A 9299-nucleotide genomic window follows, 5' to 3' on the forward strand; every position below is an offset into this window, starting at 1 on the left:
CTCCACTGCCCTGGGCTCAGCTGACCCCACCTTTAAATGCCCCGGGAATTTTAAAAATCCCTTTCCTGTTTGCTCAGCCAGGTGTGGAGTGCAATCAATCAGCGACCATGCCTCCACGCCCCAGACGAGCCCCAGCATGGAACAGTTCCGAGCTGCAGGACCTCATCAGTGTTTGGGGTGAGGAAGCTGTGCAAGCACAGCTGCGCTCCAGCAGGAGAAATTATGATACCTATGGGCAGATATTACAGTCCTTGCTGATAGGGGGCCATGAACGGGACGCGTTGCAGTGCAGGGTAAAAATTAAGGAGCTGCGCAGTGCTTACTGCAAAGCCCGTGAGGGAAATCGCCGCTCAGGAGCTGCCCCCAGGACCTGCCATTTTTACAAGGAGCTGGATGCCATACTTGGGTGTGACCCCACTGCCAATCCTAGGAGCACGATGGAGAGTTCAGAGCAGGGAGAAGTGGGGGAAGGTGTAGAGGAAGCCGAGAGTCAGGCTACTGGGGTGGAAGGAGATACCCCAGAGTCCCAGGAGGCATGCAGCCAGGAGCTCTTCTCAAGCCAGGAGGAGGCTAGCCAGTCGCAGCAGCGGGAAGTTGCGGGTGAAGAAGAAGCAGAGGAGCGTGCTTGGGGTAAGCAGATTTTTATGTTTTGGGAGAGGACGGTTTGGGTTATGGCTGCCTACATGCATGCCTAAACGTGGAATAGCCCATTGATTTGCTCTATCACGTCTCTGTAATCGGCCTTGGTAATCTCTTGAAAAGTTGCAGCCAGAGCGTGGGCAAAGTGCTTTCTCAAGTTTATAGGGAGAGCCACCGTGGTTCTTGTCCCGGTCAGGCCAACTCGTCCGATCCACTATGCAGCGAGGGGTGGGGGGACCATGGCTGCACACAGGCAAGCTGCATAGGGGCCAGGGCAGAATCCACATTGCTGTAGAAGACCCACCCTCTCTTCCCAGGTAACACGCAGCAGTGATATATCTGGCAGTAGGAAACCCTGTTGAGAATTTAGGGATACTTCAGTGCAGGGCGGCAGGTTCGCGGTCTCCCCCCCACTTCCAGCAGGTAGCCAGCCCCACGGTGTGTTCCGGTCTCCCCACCCCCTTCCAGCAGGTAGCCAGCCCCACGGTGCGTTCCAGTCTCCCCCTCCCCTTCCAGCAGGTAGCCAGCCCCGTGGTGCGTTCCAGTCTCCCCCTCCCCCTTCCAGCAGGTAGCCAGCCCCGCGGTGCGTTCTGGTCTCCCCCCCCCTTCCAGCAGGTAGCCAGCCCCGTGGTGCGTTCCGGTCTCCCTCCCCCCTTCCAGCAGGTAGCCAGCCCCGCTGTGCGTTCCGGTCTCCCCCACCCCTTCCAGCAGGTAGCCAGCCCCGCGGTGCATTCCAGTCTCCCCACCCCCTTCCAGCAGGTAGCCAGCCCCGCGGTGCATTCCAGTCTCCCCACCCCCTTCCAGCAGGTAGCCAGCCCCGCTGTGCGTTCCGGTCTCCCCCCCCCTTCCAGCAGGTAGCCAGCCCCGCGGTGCATTCCAGTCTCCCCACCCCCTTCCAGCAGGTAGCCAGCCCCGCGGTGCGTTCCGGTCTCCCCCCCCCCTTCCAGCAGGTAGCCAGCCCCACGGTGCATTCCAGTCTCCCCACGCCCTTCCAGCAGGTAGCCAGCCCCGTGGTGCGTTCCGGTCTCCCCCCCCCTTCCAGCAGGTAGCCAGCCCCGCGGTGCATTCCAGTCTCCCCCTCCCCTTCCAGCAGGTAGCCAGCCCCGCGGTGCATTCCAGTCTCCCCCTCCCCTTCCAGCAGGTAGCCAGCCCCGCGGTGCATTCCAGTCTCCCCCTCCCCTTCCAGCAGGTAGCCAGCCCCGTGGTGCGTTCCGGTCTCCCCCCCCCTTCCAGCAGGTAGCCAGCCCCACGGTGCGTTCCAGTCTCCCCACGCCCTTCCAGCAGGTAGCCAGCCCCGCGGTGCATTCCAGTCTCCCCCCCCCTTCCAGCAGGTAGCCAGCCCCACGGTGCATTCCAGTCTCCCCCTCCCTTCCAGCAGGTAGCCAGCCCCGTGGTGCGTTCTGGTCTCCCACCCCCTTTCAGCAGGTAGCCAGCCCCGCGGTGCGTTCCAGTCTCCCCCACCCCCTTCCAGCAGGTAGCCAGCCCCGCGGTGCGTTCTGGTCTCCCCCCCCCTTCCAGCAGGCAGCCAGCCCCGCGGTGCATTCCAGTCTCCCCCTCCCCTTCCAGCAGGTAGCCAGCCCCGCGGTGCATTCCAGTCTCCCCCTCCCCTTCCAGCAGGTAGCCAGCCCCACGGTGCATTCCAGTCTCCCCACCCCCTTCCAGCAGGTAGCCAGCCCCGCGGTGCGTTCCGGTCTCCCCCTCCCCCTTCCAGCAGGTAACCAGCCCCGCGGTGCGTTCCAGTCTCCCTCCCCCCTTCCAGCAGGTAGCCAGCCCCGCGGTGCGTTCCCCCACCCCAGCAGGCAGGCAGTTCCGCGGACTGCCCCCCCCCGCCAGCAGCTCGCCAGCTTCATGTTCCCTACTGTCCCCTGTGCAGGCCACCAGCTACCTCCTCTACCCAGTGCAGATTAACCCCAGTGAGCCATCAGTCAGTGCCCCCTCCCAGGTGAAGTCGGGGCAGAAACACTCACCCCATTGCTAGCCATGCCTTCGCTTCCCTGGCCTCTCTGTGTTATGTTAGGTATGTGGGAATGATGCTACAAAAAGTCTAAAAACTCCTTCACTGTGTGATAATAAACAATGTAGCCTCTGTGTGTTACATGTTTCTATCTATGTTTTTTCTAGTGACCTTGACTAATGCAGCCGGATCACCGGCCTCACGTTGCTTGCAGAACTTGAGAAAAAATCCGCGAAAATCAAAAGAAGAATTGATCAAAGCAGTTATGAATCACTACAACAGAGAAAGTAGGAAGACGCAGGAATGGAGAGAGAAAATGTATGAGTGGAGGCAAAAAGAAAGCAGGAGAAAGGAATTGGCTATCAAAAAAACCTCAAAGCACATGATAAGTCTCCTGGCTCGCCAAACTGACTCTTTCGAGTCTCTCATAGCCATGCAGGCAGATCTGTACCATGGTAACCCACAACCATCCCAAAGCTCTCTTTCTTGTTCCCCGGTATTTGCACAAAACACCTTTCTCCAGCAGCCAGTTTCTTATTACCCCCAGCTGCCCCCAACACCTGTACGATCACCTACCAGCCCTGATAACTACAATCCTTACCCTGTGCACTCCACCCCCATTACTCTGCAGCATAGTAATCCTGAAGTGCAGCAGACATTGAACAGCAATCCAAACAGGACATATTCAAACCTCTGAATGTACAGTCCACCACCCTAACCCCCCTGGCCTTTTATGTACTGTACTTTGAATAAAGGATTTTATGGCTTTTACAATATTTTTTTATTGCAGAAAGTGGTAAATACTGTACCCCAAGGTAGAAAGGAGCACAGCAAAGGCACCAAACATTACTGTTGGCTCTCAGCATCAAATTGCTCCCTTAACGCATCCCTAATCCTTGAAGCCCTTTCCTGGGCCTCTCTAGTAGCCCTGCTCTCTGGCTGTGCAAATTCATCCTCTAGGCGTCGAACCTCGGAGGTCCATTCCTCACTGAATCTTTCACCTTTCCCTTCACAAATATTATGGAGGGTACAGCACGCGGATATAACAGCGGAGATGCTGTTTTCCCCCAAATCTAGCTTCCCATAAAGACAACACCAGCGGGCTTTCAAACTGCCAAAAGCACACTCCACAGTCATTCTGCACCGGCTCAGCCTGTAATTGAACTGGTCCTTGCTCCTGTCAAGCTTCCCTGTATACGGTTTCATGAGCCAAGGCATTAAGGGGTAAGCGGGGTCTCCAAGGATCACAGTGGGCATTTCGACGTCCCCTACTATGATCTTGCGGTCTGGGAAAAAAGTCCCGGCCCTCAGCTTCCTGAACAGGGCACTGTTCCGAAAGATGCGTGCATCATGCACCTTTCCAGGCCATCCTGAGTAAATGTCAGTGAAACGCCCACAGTGATCCACAAGCGCTTGCAGAACCACGGAGAAATACCCCTTGCGATTAACGTACTCTGATGCCAGGTGGGGTGGGGACAGAATAGGAATATGCGTCCCATCTATTGCCCCTCCACAGTTAGGGAAACCCATTTGTGCAAAGCCATCCACAATGTCCTGCACGTTCCCCAGAGTCACAGTTCTTCTTAGCAGGGTGCGATTAATGGCTGTGAAAACTTGCATCTGCACCATTCCAACGGTCGACTTTCCCACTCCAAACTGGTTCGCCACCGATCGGTAGCTGTCTGGAGTTGCCAGCTTCCAGATTGCAATAGCCACCTGCTTCTCCACTGGCAGGGCAGCTCTCAATCTCGTGTCCCTGCGCCACAGGGTAGGGGTGAGCTCAGCACACAGTCCCATGAAAGTGGCTTTTCTCATCCGAAAGTTCTGCAGCCACTGCTCATCATCCCAGGCTTGCCGGACGATGTGATCCCACCACTCAGTGCTGGTTTCCCGAGCCCAAAGAAACCGTTCCACGGTGCTGAGCATGTCTGTTACTGCCACAAGCAATTGAGTGTCTTGAGCGTCAGGCGTTTCAATATCATGGTCTGACTCCTCACTGTCACTTTGCAGCTGAAGGAATAGCTCCACTGCCATGCGTGATGTGCTGGCAACGTTCATCAGCAAGGTCCTCAGCAGCTCAGGCTCCATTTGTAACAGAAATCTCAGAAATCGCGCTGCAGACTCACAATGCCGCCAAACTGCTCGGAATGTGTAGCAAAGCACCACGGGGCGTTGGAACAGGAAGCGGAAAGACCCGCACACTTCCTTCCCCTTCCCACAAGCCACAGCGCCAAAATGGGATGAGGTGCTCTGTGGGATAGCTGCCCACAATGCACCACTCCCAACAGCGCTGCAAGTGCTGCAAATGTGGCCACACTGCAGCGCTGGTAGCTGTCAGTGTGGCCACACTGCAGCGCTGGCCCTACACAGCTGTACGAACACAGCTGTAACTACCAGCACTGCAGAACTGTAAGTGTAGCCATGGCCTGAGTTTCAGAAGGAAAGTCTGTAAAGGCCGATTGATGAGTGAGGAAAACTGTGGTCTGGTAAGTGTTAAGCAAGTCCAGTGAAATTTGTTTTGCTGTTTTGTAGCTTTTCTCTCTTAGGTAATTCCTTGGTAGATTTGATACTAATGCAGAGCTCAAGCATCACGCACAAACCATTTAATCTTTTATATTTTTAATTTTCTGAGCTTTGAATTGCTAAACTGAACGTTGGGTGAACAAATCAGTTCATTTAAGAACCTTCTTGTAAGTGTTTAACATCTATTACAGAGCAGTGTCCTGTGTTAGGACTCACCTTGGAAGTGATGTGCCCACACACTTTTAATGGGCTATCTTGATTATCACTACAAAAGTATTTTTTCTCCTGCTGACAACTGTTCATCTTAATTAATTAGCCTTAGAGTTGATTGGGCAACTCCTACCTTTTCATGTTCTCTGTATGTATATATATCTCCTCACTATATGTTCCATTCTATGCGTCCGATGAAGTGGGGTGTAGCCCACGAAAGCTTATGCTCAAATAAATTTGTTAGTCTTTAAGGTGCCACAAGAACTCCTGTTCTTTTTGCAGATACAAACTAACACGGCTGCTACTCTGAAACACTTTTAAGAGGGATTATTCATTTCGTTTGGGAACATGTATTAAAAAGTGTAAGATTTGCTTTTCAGACCTATCAAGATTTGTAAAAATATGCAGATGGAGTGAGAGAGTTGCCTCCTCATCTGCGGCGTGTGCAGGAAAGAGCAGCATCTATAATTTGATGTGTGCGCACCAGTTCAACACCAATTGCGATAACTAGGCCTACAAATTTACCCTAATTGTGATCTCAACCGTAAAAAGTGAGTGACAGTTTATAAAGTATCACAATAATCTATACCAATCAATGTTGATGGGAAAAGATGCAAAAGGGAAACAACAACAAAAACAGAATTAGTTTAAACTCAAAGGCTTGCTGATATCATTCAAGGACTGTGTTAAGATAATGCCTGATAAACAAGAAAATCGTGGGACCAAAAATCAATGAACCAAAACTGATGTGTCTGACATTAGGCCTGAGAGGTAAAACAAATCGGGAGTGGGGTAGTCTGTCCATCGCTCCCTTTTGGGACCCTCGAAAAGAGAATTTGGAGGAAAAGGCTGGCAAGCAGAACAATTGCTGACTGAAAGAACAAGGTTCACCATTATGGTTTTCCTGGGTGCTGGCTGGTGAGTCTTGCCCACATGCTCAGGGTTTAACCGATCACCATATTTGGGGTCGGGAAGGAATTTTCCTCCAGGGAAGATTGGCAGAGGCCCTGGAGTTTTTTCGCCTTCCTCTGCAGCATGGGGCACGGGTCACTTGCTGGAGGATTCTCTGCACCTTGAGGTCTTTAAACCACGATTTGAGGACTTCAATAACTCAGACATAGGTAAGGGGTTTGTTACAGGAATGGGTGGGTGAGATTCTGTGGCTGCAATGTGCAGGAGGTCAGATTAGATGACTATAATGGTCCCTTCTGACGTTAAGTCTATGTGTCTATGTAAATAGAGAAAAGGTGAGAGAATGGAAGTATTTATTTTTACAAATGGGGATATGCAGCTGAGAGAAATAGATGGACAAGGTCACACAGGGAGCCTGTGGTAGAGCCAAGAATTGAAATCCACGTCTCACTCCAGTGCCTTAACCAGAAGGCTTCCTTCCTTTGTAATGGCAGAATTAGGCCTTGGATTGGATCAAGAGAGGAAGGGAAAAGAAAAGCATACAGCAAAGCAAAAGGGAAATTGCTGACTTCAGCTGAAGGTGTGATTCCAGCACCAGTCTGATTGTACTCGAGAAGGGGAAGGCTTGGGGAGTTAGAGGATGGGAAATATTAGAATGGGGGTGAGTAAGAGATTGGTCTCAGCTGTGATTAGGAAGAGATGAATTGAGACCTGTGAGGTTTGATAAACACTGAATATTGTAGGATTCATCCAAACTGAAAAACAACATCCACACTGCGTGAGGTTTGCCCATCGCAACTCGGTGCACTGACTTAGGGATTTCTTAATACTTTTCTATAGACCTAAAGATACATTACATTTGGATTTTATGGAGAGAGAGACTGAGGCTTCCAAATCTGGCTCCAGATTTCAGATATCTCAAAGTTCTGATCTGAGGTTTTGGTTCAACTAATTAATGCTGTCTGGATTCTGCCACCCTTATAGTGAGTAGCAACCGTTTGCTCTGGAACTAATCCCATTAAGTCAAATTAATTTGTCATGATTCATTGAGCTAGGAAGTAAATATTGACCAACGGTGAGAACAAGCTCAGTAATTACCTTAAGGGCCAATAAACACTGATATTCACCTCAGCAAATCAATGTTTATCACAGATAGGCCTGAAGCAAAACCTTGAATTCAGACATTGCTGAAAATGGATGTAACTTTGCATCCAGTTCTGCAATTCATTTTATAACTGGTCCCTCGCTTTAAAATGGGCTGAAGCCAAATTCCAGATCTGAACAGACTTGAACTTTGGTGCTTGTCAAATTTGGATTCCAGTCTTGTGGATCACATTGTAGTACAATTTACTTGTGAAAAGGTAAAGAATAGAAATGTATTATTGACTCATCATGTCTGTGTGCAGCTAATCATGAGTCAGGATTTTTCTGAGAAATGTTACAATAATAATTACCTTGCCTAAACGGACTTGCAAGAGGTTCATTAATGATCACACTTAGCACTTTTTTTTAACACTTTTCAGCTTCAAAGGGTGATTCCACTCTGAAAAGTGGCAGTACAATTGTCGTCACAGGTTCCACTTTTATTTTGTCATAATGAGATCCAGCAAAAATGTGCTCACTTTTGTATGTAAACAGATGGGGTGGCCTTCGGCCAGACATGGGTTCAAATCCTGGCTCTGCAACAGGCTTCCTGTGCCACCCTGCTGATAGTTACTTTATCAGTCTGTGCCTCCATTTCCCATCTGCAAAATGTGAATAACACCACCATCTTTATATTTTCTATTTAGATTGTAAACTCTTCAGAACAGGAACTGTCACTGTTTGTATATTGCCTAGCATAAAGGGATCCTTATCTTGGTTGAAGGCTCAAGGAGCTACTACAATGCAACTAATAATAAAAAGATATGATTTTTCTGGATGCCAGCCCTATAACTTTAGTCCAGGATTTGAGAGTCAAGCTGGGGTCTTTCTTTTTCATGATTTATCAGCCACATTAAAGGTTCCACAGTGATGCCTGTGCATCTGTTGTGTGGCTTCTGCAAGGTGAATAGGAGGCAAAAATTTGTGCATGTCTGTAGAAAAGTAGTAGAACCATTCAGTCACTTTTTACAGTCACTTTTCAGAGAGTAGAAACACTGCTTATATAGTCACTGCTTGCAAATCATTTTATTATCCTTGGATGATTAGTGCTAGATAAACAGAAATTAAAAAATACTAGAGACGTGTTATTAAAAAAATGCCAACTGCTAACTATAAAGTGTCCATTCATGATATAAGGCAAGAAATAAAGGAGACCAAAATTATCTAGCTTGAGACTGCTTTGCATTGAAAAGTCAATGAGTATTGATTTTAATATGAACTATGTTTGTTTTATATTGCTAGCTATATAATAGATTTTGATCTAATAGGCAATTATGTAGAAAGTATTTTCTTGGCATTTTTTTCTCCAGTAGTCCCTGGAGAATAGTCTCAAAAGAATAATGTGACAAACAAACAAAAATTGTAGGGGATTTTTTTTTATATTGGTCTAACTGAAAGAAAATATAACAAAATAGTTACCAAGCTTCCAAGGATTAGCGTCTCTTTATCAATCGACTGAAGCAGAGCAACATGCCAAGCTCACACTCTCTTTTAATTAAAAATTAAATTGTATCAAAGAAGACAGTTTTTTTTTTTAAATCAGATATAGTGGGGATAGTGTTCAGTCAGTGCAAGGAGCTTTGTTGGCTATAATAAGGAATATTACTGTTACCAGTGGTGAGTGTGAGAAGTGATCTGAGGACAAAATAAGGTTACATGAACTCATGAGTTCCACTTGCATCTCTTTGTGGCCTTGTGTCTTGTGAAAAATTCCTCTTTGCCTCAGTCTTACCAGATGTAAATGGTGATAATAAATAGTTGCCTGCTTCACAGGGATGTTGCAAGTATAAATTAGTCCCTATATTTTAGTACTAAATGAAATCAATGCATGCATGCACCAAAACAACTTTCTGGAGTAAACTGTCAGGAAACATTGCTGTAACGCTGTCTGTGCCAGCTTGAAATTCGCTGATTATGC

The 9299-nt window shown here is 48.6% G+C and overlaps 1 protein-coding gene across 1 annotated transcript; it reads left to right on the plus strand.

Moving 5' to 3' along the window:
• Positions 1-322: 322 nt before the first annotated feature.
• On the plus strand, positions 323-3367 carry LOC127045317 (uncharacterized). The gene is made up of 2 exons (XM_050941324.1): positions 323-630; positions 2761-3367. The coding sequence occupies exons 1-2, from the start codon at positions 438-440 to the stop codon at positions 3288-3290; spliced, it is 723 nt and encodes a 240-aa protein (XP_050797281.1). The 5' UTR covers positions 323-437; the 3' UTR covers positions 3291-3367.
• The last annotated feature ends 5932 nt before the right edge of the window (positions 3368-9299 follow it).

This window comes from Gopherus flavomarginatus, chromosome 2 (genome assembly GCF_025201925.1).
Source record: "Gopherus flavomarginatus isolate rGopFla2 chromosome 2, rGopFla2.mat.asm, whole genome shotgun sequence".
Taxonomy (NCBI): domain Eukaryota; kingdom Metazoa; phylum Chordata; order Testudines; family Testudinidae; genus Gopherus; species Gopherus flavomarginatus.

Bases quoted from the DNA above. Each gene is read 5' to 3' on its own strand.
- LOC127045317 (XM_050941324.1), top strand. From the start codon at position 438: ATGGAGAGTTCAGAGCAGGGAGAAGTGGGGGAAGGTGTAGAGGAAGCC. The intron at 631-2,760 runs GTAAGCAGATTT...TGTTTTTTCTAG, and splicing joins AGCAGAGGAGCGTGCTTGGG to TGACCTTGACTAATGCAGCC.